At 36.5% G+C, this 18,493-nt stretch overlaps 1 protein-coding gene across 2 annotated transcripts in view; it reads right to left on the bottom strand.

Annotated features, from left to right (window-relative positions):
* Window positions 1-18,493, bottom strand: part of LOC150089395 (G kinase-anchoring protein 1-like) — a 199,828-nt gene that overhangs the window by 118,208 nt on the left and 63,127 nt on the right. For both annotated transcript variants that reach the window (XM_090368564.1, XM_090368565.1), the window contains one exon: window positions 10,895-11,066. In XM_090368564.1, coding sequence (XP_090224690.1) covers window positions 10,895-11,066 — 172 coding nt within the window. The remainder of the gene's footprint in view (window positions 1-10,894; window positions 11,067-18,493) is intronic.

The following is an 18,493-nucleotide window of genomic DNA, read 5'->3' as shown; positions in this document are numbered from 1 at the left end:
TTATCTATCACACTTTTGACTGATGATTGTAATGAAACTTATTCCTAAACAGCAAAAATGTATGATCACATATCAATTTATGAATTATTACATCGGCAAAACGGCCTTGGAAGCTTTGAAGATGAAATGCGCTACGGCATTAGTTTAAAATTTGGGCCTAATCTGTCTCAAATGAATCAACAGACGCGGAGATATAATTGACTGGTCAAGCTTACGTCATTAGCGTTACCAAGGTGATCCAAGGAGAAAATAAAACTGTAAACAATTTTCGTGGAAAACAAACAGTTGAGCATCATTACTTGCGAACAATATTTTGCATTGTCGCTCTGTCACAACATTTTGCTTTTACTGCTTTTCGTAATTGTTGTACGAAATAACTGCAACGAATTGGTTTTGAAAAACAAAAAAAAAATCGCATTTCCTTTCTTCAGTATGTATTGTATCTACTAACAAAAAATATAGAAAATTCATCTATTGGAAGCCATACTGGAAATGGAAGGAAAAAAAAAAAAAAAAAACGTAAAACTGATCACTACAATGCACATTTCATAAAAAAAAAAAGTTCACTTTTTTGTAATTGTTTCTAGAGGACTAAATCGGAACAGCAGTTTCATGGATGTATATTTGATCTTCTTACGAACTTTCAAGAAAATATTTCTATTCATAGCTTCGTTATAAACTTCAAAAACTTATGTCGAAGGAACTTTGCATGCATCTTACCTGGTGTGCAAACGAAAAAAAAAATATATATATATGCTATGAGTAACGAATTGTTTTATATGCATTTGATACCATCAAAAAATTTGAGGGAAAAATTAAATTTTCATTATCACACACCCGAAAAATTCATCATAAAGTGTGTCATATGTTTGCTTGCTTGAATTCCATTCTGAGCTGCAAATGTAATTTCACTTCTCTTGCGCTGACAGAGCTGCTGTTTGCCAAATGAAGGAAAACAAGGTTCATTTTCCTGAAATTTCCACTTCCTTTCATTCACTTGGGGGAAAAACTCCTTAGGGGGATTTCACCCTTTCTAGTCCGACCCTAAGGGAAAGAGACAGAGAGAAAGAAATAAAAATACTCTTTTGGTGGGAGAAAGGCCACGAGATTGTCAAAGATCCACAACTGTAACTTTCATCACAGATGCTGAAGTTCTAGTAAGTCAGTTTCATTGCGGATTCAAAAGTATTTCTTTATTGCATTCAGTTTCACAACAGATGCTAAAGTTCTAATAAGTCAGCTTCATCGTAGGATGCCTAAGTTCAGATTAGTCCGATTTTTGTCCGGTGTGCATTCGATAAAAAACCCTCTTTGCTTTATTGTAATTGTTTTTTGGAACAATATTTTGAAATAATTCCCCTGAAAATATTAGCCAGTGAACTGCATTATACATTGCAAACATCGCCGTATAGCTTGTCCTTGAATATAAATGACTAGAGTTACTTTTCTTTGAGTGACTGCCTTGTACAGTTGTGGACACTTCCTTCCAGTCAGTAAAATCATCAGTAGTCGTCCTTTATTGTACCTAAAGTAATTCGTTATGTTGGGGCAAATGGTTTTTGCTCCTAATTGAAGTAGCACTTTCGAATTTTGCCCAAGTCGATTATCTGCACATATTGAAAATTAGAAGGACAGTAAAAGAGTTGATAATTAGTGTCATTGGTGGGCAGCATTCCGACTAACAAATTTTCTGTTTATACTCCAGGATGACCACACAGTCAGAGATCCCGAAATAGAGAGAGAGAGAGAGAGAGAGAATACAAGAAACCGCATCGCATTTAGCAGTCACCGACTTGATTGTGTGAAATTTCTCGCCAAAAACCACAGCAAAGCAAGAGAAGTGATGGGGAGAAAATTTATTTTTCAGCAGGGTTATCTGTTTATTGCAGTTCAGAACAGCATTATGACCATGGATAGTGAATTTATTCGGCTTCTGTACTAAAACAGAATTTCTCCCTTTGCGATGACATCAAAGCGTAACAAGCAAATATCTTCTAAGAATACTTTTTGAGCAGCCGTTAGTCGCAATCTGTTAGCTTTATACTGTTAGAAAATATTGCAGTTTTGTGAAGAATACGCATTTCAAGAAACAATCCGTTATTCGTAGCGGATGATTTTTTTTTCCTTCTTTTGCACACCAGTTTTTGAAGTTTATAACGCAGCTACAAATGGAAATATTTTCTCGAAATTTCGTTAGAAGATCAAACCCAGGAAACTGCTGTTCCGATATTGTTTACTAAAAATAATTACAATAAAGCAAACTTTTTTTATCAGTTTTACACCAGTTTTTCTCGTTTCTAAAAGATGAATTTCCCTGATTTTCTGTTCGTAGGAGCAATACACGTTGAAGAAAGGAAATAAGATCTGTTCGCCTTTCAAAAACAGTTGTTGCTACTGTTTCGCTTTATTGCTTCTTATGTCAACTCACAGTAGCTTGCGTTGTCGCATTTCAAAGGCCCTAGGCTAATTAGGGTGGGTTTAGAAAAATAACAGAAAAAGGCCTAAAAAAATACACACTCAATGTCACATTTTTGTCACTTGCGTGAAATTCAATAGAAGGTTTTGAAAACTGAAGTAGGAAAATCGAAGAAAACAGTTCTCGCTGCACCTATAGCGAATTTCAGCTGTGTCCATAGAGTAAAAATTATAGAATTTATTAGCTGACCTTTGAACTGGGTCCACTGGACCCGAGGAGATAAAAATACAGATAAGGAGCCACCGACACCTAGACTGCCTGAAGGCCCCCCCAAATTGCTTCTGAATCCACTATCGCCCCCCCCCCCCCAAGAAGGCTTCAGCGCCCACTTTGGGAACCTACGGTCCAGACTCTAGACATCTAGACCATATGGAAGTACAGTCAGTCCTCATATTACACGTGTTTACACTACATGAATTTGATCATACATGATTTATAAATAGGGAAACTATGTCGCATATAACACGAACCGACTTCGCTTATGCACAATTCACCTTTGTGTTTACAAGAAATGGCAGTCGAATGCAGCGGAATCACCCCAACTGAACACAACACTAGGAATGAAGAGAAGATTCTGAAAATTTATTTGTTTTTTATGATTGAAGATTTAATGGAAGGGAAAGCACATTTCACATAATAATGTAAAAACTCACAGAATTGGTATTGGTATTATCGTAAATGCAATTAGATCGACTTTTCTACCCGTTTATAGCAGATTCCACTAGCAGGAACCCCCAATAAACCAGAAACTGCAAATTGTTTTTATTGTTTTATTAGCATTAGTTGAGGCATATGATATAAGAAAGCAAGTTTATAGAGCATCAGCCAAAAAAAAATCCCATTTCATCCATCCGGTCACTCCAAATGTTTGTCTAGTTCAGCCTTAAATTTATTTAAGCTATGAACTTCCACAACAACAGATGGAAAATTATGGTAGTGACCTCCAGAAATGTGCTTTAGTAAAACATAAGAGGTAAAATATGAGCATAATGTGTTTCAGCCTTTACTGCATTGTTTATTCAGTTTCTATGCTGGTGCTGCATCATTTATTCAGTTGCTACTTGCGCACTGTGCTGTTTATGTGTATAAAGCATGCCTCTTCATTTTTATTCTTTTTATACTTGTGCTCTATTCCCAAAAAAATGAGTAAAATACTTGAAAAAAGTGTGAAAAGGAAGTGTCCTGGTGAAGATTCTGCTGGTTCAGAGAGAAAAAGAAAAGCAATATCAATAGAATAAAAATTGAAATTGTGAAACGCACGCTTTGAGCAGAATGAAAGAACATGTGATATTGTGTATGCTACAGGCCTAAATGTGGCAACACCGAGAACAATTAGAAAGAATGCAGAGAAAATAAAAGCAACTTTCATAGCAGGAACAACTCAAAGTGTAACATAATCAATTAGATTAAGACAAAGAATTGGAAGAGATGGAACATCTATTATCTATTTGGATAGAAGATCAAACAAAGAAGAGATCAGGAACAAGTTTGCTTACGATAAAAGCAAAGGCATTGCCAGTATTTGAAGACCTCAGAAATAAAGCTGAAAACTCTCAAGAAGTGCCTCACTTTACTGCCAGTAGTGGCTGGTTTAATAATTTCAGGAAACATCACTCTTTCCATAATGTGAAATTATCAGGTGAAGCTGCGAGTGCAGATGAAGAAGCAGCAAAGGCATTTCTGCCAATACATAAAAAACTACTTGAGGCTATACACTGGATCAAATTTTCAACTTTGATGAAACTGGACTGTATTGGGGGAAAAAATGCCATCACGAACATATATTTCAATAGAGGAAGTGCGAGCTCCAGGTTTCAAGGCTGCTAAGGATAGATTGACCATTACGTTAGGAGCAAAGGCAAGTGGCAACTTGAAACTGAAGCCTGCCATTGTTGTTTATCATGCTGCCAATCCACGAGCATTAAAAGGATTCATAAGGTCTACCATGGGTGTTTACTTTAGGAACAGCAGAAGAGGGTGGATGACAGGGCAGATCTTCACTGATCTTCTACTAGATGTATTTCGAAGCTACTGCAAAAAGAAAATTTTGGATTTTAAGATTTTAATTGTTTTGTACCAAGTCCAATGCACCAAGTCACCCTCCAACCCTTGCTGAACTGTCACCAAACATCAAAATCCTGTTTTTACCCCTAGCCACTTGACCAAGGAGTAATTACTGCACACAAGAAGCACATTTAAGATGTTGATAGCAGAAACGGAGCCTGAAAATGCACGAACAGTTAGAGACTTTTGGAAGCGATTCAACATAAAGAATGCAATTTACATAATTATGGAGGCTTGGAATTAAGTGACAAAAGAATGCTTACATGGTGTTTGGTGGCCTCTTTTACCAGATTTTATTTGTGATTTTAAAGGCTTTGATCCTGTAAACGAGCTTTCTAAATTAAAAGCATTGTGTTGCCCTCGCAGAACAGGTTGGCTTTGTGGAATTGGAGGAAGAAGATTTTGAAGAGTTGCTTTTCTCATGAAGAAAAACTTTCAACTGAAGAACTGCAACAGCTTGTTGATGGAGGGCAGGTGGAAGGTGAGGAAGACAATGAAGATGGATGCCTGAAAGTCACCATAAAACAGCTTTCTACTTCAGAGTTATCTTCAGTTTTAAATTCATTTGAGAAAAGTAGCAATGGTTAGAAGATAACGATTACAATGCAGAAAGAAGTAGAAGAGCACTTCTTAAAATTCAATTGCTTTGGATCTATATAAGCAGCTGCTTTGTGAAAGAAGAAAGATAGCAAAGCAACAGAAACTAGATGTCTTTTTTATGAAAACACCCAAGAAAGAGACAGAAAATGAGCCACAGCCCTGTAGTTCTGGTGGGACCACATTTTGTCCAAAGCCCTCATCTGCTTCTCCTCCACCTCCGAGTTCCGATAATGATGACAACCTGCCACCACTTTCCCCATAATTCCGCTGCTTCAACCCTTTCTCAAGCCTTTTCCCTCAAGCTGTCTTCATTTATTTTTAAGGTAGGAATCTAAATGATTAAATTATTAATTTTACATTTTTCAACTGTGTAAGTGTTTTATTACGATTATTTATTGTGTTTGGTAATGTTTTGGTTACAAATGTGTGTACAGTCTTGGGTGGTTGGCAACTTAACCCTATTTTTCTGACTGTATAGTGTCACAGACAACACCAGATCGTGAGACAATTTTAAATAAAGAAATAGTTGCTGATGGGGAAGGTATCCACAAGGTGGGGAAGATATTCAAATTGGGAATATTTCCACAAACGAAGCTGGTACCATGACTGAAGGTGTCGAAAATATTCAAGATGCATCCTTAATGTATAAGGAGGTTTCGGAGCTATGTAAAGACATGAGCTTCTTTTTGGGGGAGGCAAACAAGGTTAACCAAAAAAGCTGAAGACAATATTTATGGACAAATGGGCAAATTTGGAGACTGTGGCCACTGCCTTATTGATCGAGATTGAGAGGTTGAAAGCTGTCAATGAGGAAATCAAAAAGTGTGCTGAGCTGGTAGCCATAATTATGGGGGCATCCTTAGAGTCAGTGGAAGCCCCCCATGGACTGGAGCTGTGCAAATGTATCCCCAATTCACTGATATAATAGGGTTAACAGAAACATGGTGGCACCCAGAAATTGTGATGATGAGTTCCCTAACAGCGTGTATAATGTATTTAGGAAAGATTGGGAAGATAGAAGGAGTGGAGAGGTCATGCTTCTTATCAAAAGTAGCCTGATCACAAAACGTTTTTGCCGAGTCTGAAGTTAAGTCTGCCAGCATAGATCTGTGTGGTGTGAGTTAGTTGGAAGCAAAGGAGCAATGAGAATGGGCGTAACCCACAGACCAGAAGATTGTGAAGAATATGATGAGTCTTTACATGCAGATGAAATGAGCAAGCAAGCATGAGTGTCTTATTATGGGTTATTTCAGTTTGCCCTTAATTGATTGGAATAAGTGCAAAGGAAACTCGCCATGGGGAAAACCTTTTTTTAGATAAACTAGATGAGTATTAGTACCAGCATGTTAGAGAAAGTACTAGGGGTGAGAATTTCTTGACCTCATCATTACTAATGAATCAGATGACATCACAGGGCTTAAAGTACAGGAACCATTGTCAGGAAGTAATCATGAAATCATCAGTTGGAAGATGAAGAAAGATGTTGCAGTAGTTAAAAGTAAAGGCATGGGTTTTAACTTCAGAAGAGGGGACTTTGATAGTTTAAGGTGCTATATGGCATCTGTAAACTGGGCAGATTTCCGAGGGATTGTAGGAAAATATCTTTTAAGATATTTTGCTGAAATGGATGACTGAGGAGCTGGCTGGTCAAACAAAGAAGAAAAAGATAGCATGGGCCAGTTACAGAGTGATGAAAAGTACTGAAACCTACAAAGATACAAGTTGATCTGTAATAGTACCATAAATAAGGTCAGGGAGGCCAATGCTGTATATTAGAAAGCATTGGCTAAGAAAGAAAAGAATGTGGACAAGTAATTTTTCATGCATGTGAATACAAGGAAGAAAAAAGTGAATAACATTGGACCCTTGTGCACTGGGTGTGGGAAAGTCTTACATCTGTCTTTACTGACAAAAGACCCTTCATGCTGAAAAGAGGCTGTGCAAGTGAGAGAGAGCCACATGAAATTAGTGATGTCGTAATTACAGATGATTGTTTATTAGAAAAACTTTTGAACATAAAGGTAAGTAAGGCTTCAGGAGATTGAATGGCATATACCTATAGTTTTGAGGGAGAGTGTGGGGGAGTGTATTGAACCACTGAGGTTAATTATGAGGGCAGCTTTGCATTCAGGGAAGATTCCTTTGGATTGGAGAAGTGCCATTGTATCGCTAATACATAAAAGCGGTTCTAGGTGTGAAGTTAACTACAGACTGATTATACTTACTTCAGTGGTAGGAAAAATCTTAGAGGCAATGATTAAGAGTGCAATCCAGGCATATTTAGATAGCTATGACATTCTGAAGGCCAGAAAAACAACATGGTTTTTTTAAGGGAAAATCATGTTTAACTAACTTAGTAGGCTATTTTGACACAGTTACTATGAGCTGGATTTAGGGAACAATTTCAACATAGTTTATTTGGATTTTAGCAACGCATTTGATTCGGTTCCTCATGAGAGGTTATTGTATAAATTGAACAGATTAGAATTACTGGTAAGATTCTAAGATGGATTGTTGGGTGGCTGCAGGGGAGAAGGCAGAGGGTTGTAATTAATGGATATTCTTCAGATTGGTGTTACATTGGGAGTGGGGTCCCTCAAGAATCGGACCACTGTTTTCTCATTTTCATAAATGACATCGACGAAGGGGTTAGAAGGCGTGATGTCAAAATTTGCAGATGATATAAAGATTGGCAGAGTCATTAATGATCATGTCAAGCGGCACTCCTGCAGGATGACTTGAACAGACTTCAAAGATAGTCTGAGAAATGGCAGCAATATTTTAATGCTGCTAAATGCAAGCTTCTACATTTGGGAATAGCAACCCACAAATAAATTATACACTTCATGGGATTGAATTAAAAACAGTGGAGGAGGAGGAAAGGGATCTGGGAGTTACAATATGGGCAGATATGAAGTTTTCTGAACAGTGTAAACAGGCAGCCAGAAAAACCCAGTGTCCTATTGATGATTTGTTGAAAACTATCCTGTAGAGATAGTTGTTGTTGTTGTTGTTGTGGGGGTTTCATGGCGCATAAGCTACTTTGGCTATAATGCGCCTTGTAGAGATAAGAAGGTCATAATTCCACTGTATAAGGCAATTGTAAGACTACATTTGGAATAGCGTGTTCAAGTATGGAGACCTCATGTAAAAAAAAAGCTTCTTGAAAGGTCCAAAGATGAGCAACTCAAATGGTGAGATCGACAGAAGTATGATCACATGAAGAAAAATTCCAATTATGGAATTTGGCAGCCAAGAACTTGGAAACCAAGCACTTCAGAGGTGACCTGACTGAGGTTTAGGCTCTGAGAGGGATCGGTAAAATGAATGAAGGTGAAATTCTCACTGTTAAAAAGAATTCCAGAACTATGGGTCATAAATTCAAATTACAGGGCTTGAGGTTTAGATTAGATTGTAGGAAGTTTTCTTTTAGCCAGCAAGTTGTTAATTGTTGGAACAGTTGCCCTAGCAGGTAGCTGAGGCTGACAGTTTAAAAAAATTCAAAGGTCAACTGGATAGTTAGGTATGTGAGGAGGGAAGCATATAATTTGTGCTTTCTTATCTACTTGTGGTTTTTTTTTTTTGTTTTTTTTTTGCTAGAGCAGCACAAGCCTGTGGCTTCCTTGTGCTATATGGCAAACACTATTACTATTACCTCTGAATCTGACAACAACCTCATAATTAACTCTAAAAGTTGGGTTTAGTTAATTCCTTTGCAGCCTCTTTCATTATAATTAGGTAAATACCATCTGTATCTGGGCTTTACTCATTTTCAAGCTCAGTTGTTTTTCTGTTAGACTCTCTTCATAATACGGTTATCACGTCTTACGGTGATTGGGTATATTAGCATAATATCTGGCATCCCAAAAGAAAACATCTGCTGTAAAGATTAATACAAAATATTTGTTCGGCTCATCAGAGACATCTAATGGATTACTTATGATTCTTTCCTATAAGCAAAGGTTCTGTCTGGTTACTCTTTTCCTTTTCATGTTTACAAAGGTACAGAACTCCTTGTACCCATTCTTGGTTCTACAGGCTAATGCTTTCACATACTCAGACTTAACCTGCCTAACTTTCATCTCTATGGTCTTGTTACAAATCAACTTATAACTATTATATGAATCTGAGCTGCCTCTTGATGTTATATCAAGCTTGTTAAATCCTTTTTCATCCATCTTGGCATCCATGTTTTGTGGCTGTGTGTTCATGGCTTCAATGATGACTGTCTTGAAAATATACCTTTCCTTCTTATATATTTCATCACAACTAACTGAATGCAAAAACCTCCTTGGTATACAGTAATCTCCCTTCTTGAAATTCAAACTCATGACCTTACCCTTGACTACTGAAATCTCATTTGTCATCATTCACTTCAGGATACTGTGGTCACTTACTATTAATGGCTCCTGTAGCTCCATATTTGTAATATTATTCAGGTCACTGGCGATAACTAAATCAAGAATATTCCTGCTTCCTATACTTTCTGGACAAGTTCATACAAATAACAGCCATCAAATTTATTCAGAAAATTAACCTCACAGGTCATGTTGCCATGAGTGTAAGTTGAAATCCTCCATACCAAGCAGACTTACTTGCCCAATCATGTTGCATATAGATTCTTACCATATACATTGCTATTGTGTGGTCTGTAACACCCCTCCCCACTTTCCTTTAGCACTAGGCATCTCACCCCCAACACACCATACTCTCCTGAACTTGTTCTGAATCAGGATCTAATCTTACTACATTATGACAACTTTTTATCAGAAGCATAACACTGATCTCCTCCATTCCTCTCTGCTTTCCTATACACATTATATATTCCAAAATGAAACAGTATTTCCTGTATTAGGGTGACACCAGGTGTCAGTTAATCCTATTATATAAGCATCTGTAAACCTTAACTGTACACCAAACTAGTAGATCCACCACTAGTAAAGGTATTCAGAGCATATCATTCAGATGTCACAAACTGCCTCAGCTATGATACATATATGTTGTCTGCAAACTACAAGCAAGTCTATGCTTGATACCAGGTAGGATTACAATATGTACATTTATCTATACTAAATAGAAGTGATATTGTCCAAGATATCAAAGGTTTGGATTGTGGTGTATGGATGTTTGAAGGATAGTTGAATTGAGTATAGCTCCACTATCAGAATAAACAGTTTCACATAATGTGTGTGTGTGGGTTGGGGGGGATACACAGCATTTGTAGGAACAGGATCTTTCCCCCCCCCCCTAAAATGGCAATGGTCTTTTTATATTCAGCACATATGCAATTTTATGATATTGATCTCTCTCTCTCTCTCTCTCTCTCTCTCTCTCTCTCTCTCTCTCTCTCTAATATTGGAATTTCACAGGAGAATCAAGGGTCGTGACAAAATCAAATTACGGCTACAAGGAAAGAAGCTGGAATAACACAGATGAAGAAAACAACATTAAGACCTTGAAAAATACTGTTTTTTATCACTTTTAATTGGTATAATTTAACAGGTTTCAAATTGCACGAATACCTTAGTATTGAATGAATATAAGGCATTACAAATTATATTTTCACAATTTTTATTGAATGTGTGTTAATGTGAGGAATGTGGGCAATGTTCTCACCATCAAAGCTTTTTTTAGGGTTATTTCAAATTTTAATAAGAATTGCCTACAATCATGGAAAAAGATTAGGATATCTAGTAGAGTACTAAACAGGCAAAATCAAAATATTAAATTAAAAAAACTACACAAAATATTCACCCCGTGAAAACATTCCGGCATCTATTTGTGATGGCAGTAAGTTGTTAAATTCTTCAAGACTCATAGTTGGTTGTTTGTTATCTTTCTTATGATTTCCTGTTTTTTTCTTTTTCTTCTGATTTTGATTTCCACCCTTGTATTGTTCTGCTTCTTTTTGTCTAGCTTCATAGACCTTAAAATTTTTTGAAAATATCAAATAGAAAAAAAATTAATTCTTCTACATCTAAATTTCTTTCTAAGATTATTGAATCAAATCATTTACTCACAGGTATGTCTTCAAATTATACACATGTGTATTTAGGTTTGCTGATAAACAAAATTTTGCATCTACATTCACACCAAAGAAGTTTTCAGAGATGGGGATACCAGAAATCTATGTAATCTATATAATTTGGAGGTTAAAATATTTTATGCTGACTAAAAGGAACCTGAAAGAGAAATCATTAAAGCTAAATGTACACAAGGTACATGGGACTAATGGAATCTATCCAATTATATTAAAAGAAGCAGCTATCTTATCAAAGGTAATCAAATTTTTATCTATAATGAGCATCCTAGATTTCAAGGGAAGTAGAGACTACTTACAGATAGCACTCATTTAAAGCCATATTATGAGTTACACAAGTATTCAGATAATAGTAAGTGAGCTCACACACCACTGCATGTGGTATCGTTAGAATATTTATTGTCTATAGTTTATGAGTAAGTTAATGACAATAATAAAAAAAGTTAAGTTAAAGGGGAGGGATGGTAGCTGACATTTTAGTTGTATGCCTTGTATAGTCAGTCAGGTTTTGTTTTGTAATCCTGCTACCAGGCCGGCCCTGCTCAGAAGTAAAAGAAAGCAAAGTGGTCTTCAAAACATTGGCTAAATACTCCGTCCACTTTTATCTTTTAATTATTACCATTAATTTACACATAACCTTTAAACAATAAACATTTTAATATTACCATATAATGACAGTAAGTTGCTAAATTCTTCAAAGACCCAAGGAAGCAGTTATGCATAAAATTCTCTGAGCAGCACAAGACAGGGTGCTAGGATAGCTCATGGGATTTTGTCAGTGATACACAGGAATTTTACCAGCAGGGATAAGGAGGTGATTATCCCATTGTATGGTCAGGCAATGGTCAGGCCACATCTTGAGTAGTACTGCATACAGATCTTGAGGCCTCGTTTTAGGAAAGACGTAGATCTGTTGCAGCGGGTGCAAAGAAGAGCAACAAGATTATTAAGTGTAAAAAAAGATTATTCTTACCAAGAAAAGCTTCACTTCTGCAAACTGCAGTGTCTGGAGAATAGGCAGCTCTGAGGAGCTCTGATTGAGGCTCTGATTTAAGGCTTTGAATGAACCAAGTAAGCTAAATGCCAATAGCATCCTTCCTCTTGTGCAGGTAACACATGAAAGGAGATATAAATTTAAAATTAAGGAAGGGTGGTTCCAGGGCAGATGTGTGGAAGTTTGTTTCTGGCTAGTGGATAGTTGATTGTTAGAATAAACGTTCGCCTGGTATTCTGGAAGTGAGTATGAATTAGACAAATTAGAAGGGTTGGAGAGGTGAGGTGGGAAGTTTTTTTTTTTTTTTCTCTTTCTTACATCATTTGCCACTACTAACACTAGTACCATATGTAATGATGTGTGTGTGGTTACTTATTATTCTCAACAGACTGGACACATGCAAATGTCTTTCCTATTCATAAACATGGTTAAAAGGGTAAATGGAGATGAACTGATAAATGAAAGGGTGATCTATCAGTTTTACCAATATGCCAAGGAGAAAAACAGATGTTGGTTATTTGGTTTTTAGGAGCATTAGCAATTAAGGCCATATTGCTCCGGGGATATGTGGTGGTCAATCCCTGACCTTTCCGCATCCTCCGTATTTGGTGGGCACGGGCTCGAACCCTGGTCTAATCAAGAAGTGTGTGCTACGCACTGCTGCTCTTGCCCACCTGGCTATGGAAGCGCCTAAGAGAAAAACAGAGTTAACAGTTAAAGAAGCAATGCAAGATCATCTCAATACATCATATACAGTAGAGCGTCGAAAATCTGACCCATCAATAATTCGAAACGTCAATAATCTGAACGAGTCAGCATTTATTTATTTTTTATGCTGGTGCCATAACATAATTACAATAAGCGCTGATTATCGTGATCATATTTGCAAATTGAATTTTGATTCTATTAAATGGCAATTCTAATAAGCGAAAATCAGAGGAATATTATACGCCATAAAAATGAAGATATAAAGCACAAATTTACACTTTTATTACCTTACCATTAACAAAATTAAATGATACATGAAAATTGACAAACTGAATCAACAAATCAAATGCTATCCAACTCTCACCTATTCTTGCTAAAAAGAGAGAGATCTGGTAACAAAGAAATGAAGTTCAAAAATGGTGCAGCAAAAAATAAGTAATTATTTTCGTTAAAGGTCTATAGATATGTTACTGTGGCTGAAAGTTCCATTTGTTTTGTTACCTATGAATAAAAATATGTAAGTACAACTTAGTGTTTTAATTTCTAAACTTAACTAGACCTTATTTTTAGTCTTCAGAATAGTATTTTTGATAAGTTCGAAAATCCAAACAAATTGGAAGTCCGAACTACCCCCAGTCAGTTCGGATTATCGAAGCTCACTGTACTTAGATTTCAGTAAAGTTTTTGATACTGTTCCAGATGAAAGACAGTTATATAAATTGAAGTAACATGACATTAGAGGCAATGAATAAAGGGATGATTAAGTGGTAAGAGAAAGAGTGTAATTTCTCACTCATTAATAACATTAGTCATTGAAGACCATAAATGGTCTTCAATGACTAATGTTATTAATGAGGTCCCAAGGGGTTCAGTGTTGAGTCCCATGCTGTTTTAATTATTAATGATATTGATGTTCATATTTTAAGCTTAATACAGAGTGTCTAAGTCTGCTGATGATACAAAGATGGGATTGATTTGATTGATTTTGATTTGGTAGTTGTTGGCGCATCGGCTTCTGTGGCCATATTGCACCTCCCAAGGTTTTTGCAGTACTTTGATCCAAGCCCGAGGCGGGAATCGAACCCGCGACCTTTGGGTTGCCGGGCAGGTACTTTACCCACTCGGCTAGCCCGGTCGGCACAAACAAAGATGGGAAGGGTGGTTAATGACATTAATCAAGATATGCTACTTCAACAAACTCTAGATAAACTAGTTCGATGGGCTGAAGAATGGTAATTGATACATACAATTGATATAATGTTTGGGCCATCCATGATCTACTGATTAGCATATACAGCCAAAAGTAAGGAGGTTGAGTCTGTATGCTACCACAAAAATGCATGGCTTATCATAACTGTGGCATAGAAAATCCAGCTGCCAGCAGTAATTAAATACAGTAGTTTCCTGTGCCATTCATTCATTCAGCACTTGTTTGCTGCAGTGCTCTGTATTTTTTAATACCCTAACCCAGAGCTGCACTCTACCCACCCACCCCTGCCTCCAGAATAGTGCTATCCATTCCATATATCTTTGGGAGTACCCAATTAAAGGAATTTCTAATGGATTTCACTTTGATTTCACTATTACAAATTGACTTTTAACCAATACTGTAATTATGGCTAAATTTCCAGCTAAAGTGGAAACTGTTACTTATTATCAGAATAAGTAACAGTTCCTCTGAGGTGATTATCAGAATAATCACCTCAGAGGGCATAAATTCAAATTGAGGAAGGACGGATGTCGGATAGATGTGCGGAAATTTGCCTTTGGCCAGCAGGTGGTTGGTTGGTGGAACCGACTTCCATCACTTGTTGTTGAAGTTGATAGCCTAAACAAATTTAAAGCTCAACTGGACAGGTATTTCGAACGAACGGAGGGGTGAAATGGGAGTGGTGTGTGTGTTTTTTTTTTTTTTTTTTTGGCTGATGCTGAATAAGCTTGCTTTCTTGCATTATATGCCTCTACTAATGCTAATGCTAATGCTATTCTCAGTTGAGAACAAGAAATAGCAGTATGGAGGAGTTTTAGTATTACTTATTCGATGTATAAAAGCCAGTGAACTTATTCTGAAGGATTTCACATGAGATGATGTAAAATGATGCACATGCTATACCACAGTCTGAATATTTTTCATAGCTTGAGGCTTTACAGCCATTAATCTTTATTAGTAATAATAAAAATTTAAGTGAAGCAAAAGGGGTACTTTTTAGTTTAGCTGATGTTTCCAAAAACACTTTCCCCTTCATCTCCTGGGCTAGACCTATATAAAAACAATGGGGGAAAATATAATAAACATCTAAAGATATATGAAATATTTTTTATAAACTCAGGTAAGTGAGTCTACTGATAAATGCATTATACAAAGTACAAAAGCTTACCTGGATTGACCTTGCAGCAGATTCAAAACACAACCTAACCATGACCACTACATGAAGTGCAATCAAAATCAGAACAGTGGGTCATTGTCTTTAGAGGAATGTACAATCGATTTGGTGGTACATCTCATGTTAGTCAGTTGTAAGTGGGGCTCACTTACCTGGTTTTTTACTCCAGCCCCAAGATGGCAAAAAATATTACTCCATATATTTCTAGATATTCATTATATTTCCCTCCTTCCTTTCTTTTCGATATTCTAGCTCAGAAGAGAAGGCAAAGTAGAATTTGAAACATTGACTAAACACTCATCCCCCTCTTCAAACTTAACACTTACTTTTTATTATTATCATTAACTTACTCATAATTTTTAGATAATAAACATTCCGTTACCATGCACAACATTTCTCTGCACAGTAGTGCTAGGCCCACTTATTATTATAACAGTAGCCGCAGGCAGAGGAGAAAGTGATTCTTCCACTGATTCTATTGTAATGAGCAGCAGCCTAGAGAGAAAGTTGCTGGGGATTTCAAGAGCTGCTGGGAGTCATCATGGAACAAGTAAATACATAGGCTATGTTAGGGTAACTAAGAGTAAGAACAGGTGCATGTATACTTGCATGTACACCAATGCTAGAAGTATAGTAAATAAATTTGATGAATTTGAAGTGCTGATCAAGGCATCAAAGGCAGATATTGTTGGCATATCAGAGATATGATGTCACACAAATATAAGCAGTGCAGAATTGGAATTTGGGGAGTACAATGTGTACAGAAAGGACAGACAGGGTAGTAAGGGAGGAGGGGTTATGCTGTTAGTTAAGAAACACATAAAATCTAAGGAAGTGCATCCAGTTGACATGGGTGGACAGTGCAATGATTAGTCATTTTGGTGTGACATAAACACTGGGAAAGGGAAAATAAAAGTAGGAGTGTGTTATAGGCCTAATGACTCTGATAAGTACAATGAATGATTATGCAGAGAAATACAGTGGGCCAGTAAATCAGAATGTGTTATAATGGGAGATTTTAACTTCCCAGATATTGACTGAAACGTGTGGCTTGGTCACTCACATGCTAGCAAGACTTTTGTGGATTTATTGGAGGATTGTTTTCTGCAGCAACATGTTGGATGGGCAACCAGAGGGGGTAATACTCTTGATCTGATTATCAGCAGTGATTATTCATGCATTAAGAACTTGCAGATAAAGGAACCACTAGGTGACAATGATGACATCTACTGATGTGGGATTTACTTGAAGATGTAATTATCATCAAGGGTAAAGGGAAGGGTTTTTGTTTTCGTAAAGCTGACTACAGTGGTCTCAGGCACTTGCAGATGAGCTAATGAGGTTTAGTCTTAATTTTTGTAAAAATACTGTGAAAGGTATTAGATTCTGAATGGTAGGTATTACGAAATTGGATCATTTTGTGATAACTTGTGCAGATTGTTGTGATTTAGTGCTAAAGACTATACCAATGACAAAATTGGTAAACTTTTTAATGATTTTTAACTTTCTGGAGTTTTCACTGTGTGTTGACCATGTTCATGCCTTTGTTAAACTATTAAGAAAGTCTATATTGGATTTTTTTTAACTACCTTCTGAGTATGACAGTAAAGAATCTGCTTTATATGCAGGGTGTTTCTGAATTACACTGACAATGTATAGCAGTAGTTCTATGTGCAAAAACAAGTAATGTTCACATAAACAGTGTATCTGATTCTGAACAGTTATTGAACTATGGCTGTTTGTATTAAAAAAACAAAAATGGCTGTGGAGCATTTAAACTTAGAAAAAATTAAAATAATAAAATAATACAGAAATAATAAGCAGACACATACCTAGTATACATGAACATTTTACTCAGTTTGTCTGCTTATCCTTATTTATTATTTTGACTATTCAAAAAAGCTCCATAGCCATTTTTCAAAATTCTGACAGCCATAGTTTTGTGACCATTCAAATTTGGAGATATGTTTATATGACCTCTTGCTAGCTTTGGCATGTAAAACTATACACATAATTCTGTTGGTATAATTCAAAAACATCCTTGTATATAGTAAGTTATAAAGTAAGTTAAAAAAGAAATAAGCAGAAAGCTGGTGATGAAAATGAAGTGGTTCAGAGTTCTGTGTGGAAAGGCCAGGAGAGACAGAATAAGAAACATGGCCATTTGGGAGAAAGTGAGAGAAGAACGATTACAAGAAATGACTGAGAGGAACAAAATTTACATGACCAAACAGAGATGGTTTGGTCATGTAAAGAGAATGGAGGATAGAAGACCAAGAGGAAGGTTGAGAAGAAGATGGCAAGAAGAGTGAAGAGTGATGTGGAGAGAATAGGCAGCATTTGCTAGGAGAAGCTGGAAGGAGAGAAATGGTGGGAAGATAGAGTTAAATGGAGCAGACTGGTTTCCTTATTGACCCAGCAAGAAGCTGGGATGACATTGGATAAGTATAAGTAAGCCGGAAACTAACCTGAACAACATAGCATTTGTTTTTTAACATATTGCCAAAAAAGTTATACATTTGTTTTCCAATACTTTATAGAATTCTGAAAAACTGGTGCACAAAAGGTCACCAGTTTGTAAAGTGATTTATATCAATTCAAATTCAGGATTATCATGATGATGATGAATCATGGGTCCAGCACTTTCAGTTTGAATCCAAACATGAATCAATGCAATAGACACACCCAATAATGAAGTTTAAGGCTATGCTGTTACCACGGAAGGTAATGGGTTTTTTTTTTTTGGGGCTGTCATAGTAGTTTTTTCATTTTTAAAAGCACAGAGATATGCTGAAGTGTTACAGACTTCTGATAGAACTTAGGGACTCAACTGCCAGAAAACTGTGAATTAATAAAAAATAAAATGCAGGCATCCCCTACTTTATGTAAGAGTTGTGTGGAATGGTGTTAACTGTAGTGCCCAAATGCATTTTATTCCAATAAATACATGCTAACATACATTAAGAATTAACACTAAGCTAACAAATGTTGTTTGGGACATTATTAATTAACTTAACATTAATTAACATACATCGTTTGGGACATTGTTTTAACTAAAAATAAATCAACACTCACCAAAATAGGTAGACAGTAAGACTCAGAGGAATGAGATTTGGTGCTGATGATGGAAGATTATGTATCTTACAGTGATGCAGGGTCATCTGGGTTTGAATTTGAATTGGGAAAATGAGACAGGGTTACATGAAGTGGCAAAATCTCTGGTGGGC

Source organism: Mastigoproctus giganteus, chromosome 2, assembly GCF_048544385.1.
Source record: "Mastigoproctus giganteus isolate SK-2022 chromosome 2, ASM4854438v1, whole genome shotgun sequence".
In the NCBI taxonomy this organism is placed as follows: Eukaryota; Metazoa; Arthropoda; class Arachnida; order Uropygi; family Thelyphonidae; genus Mastigoproctus; species Mastigoproctus giganteus.
Note: the sequence above shows the minus strand (reverse complement) of the source record. Positions and strands in the feature narration are given on the sequence as shown.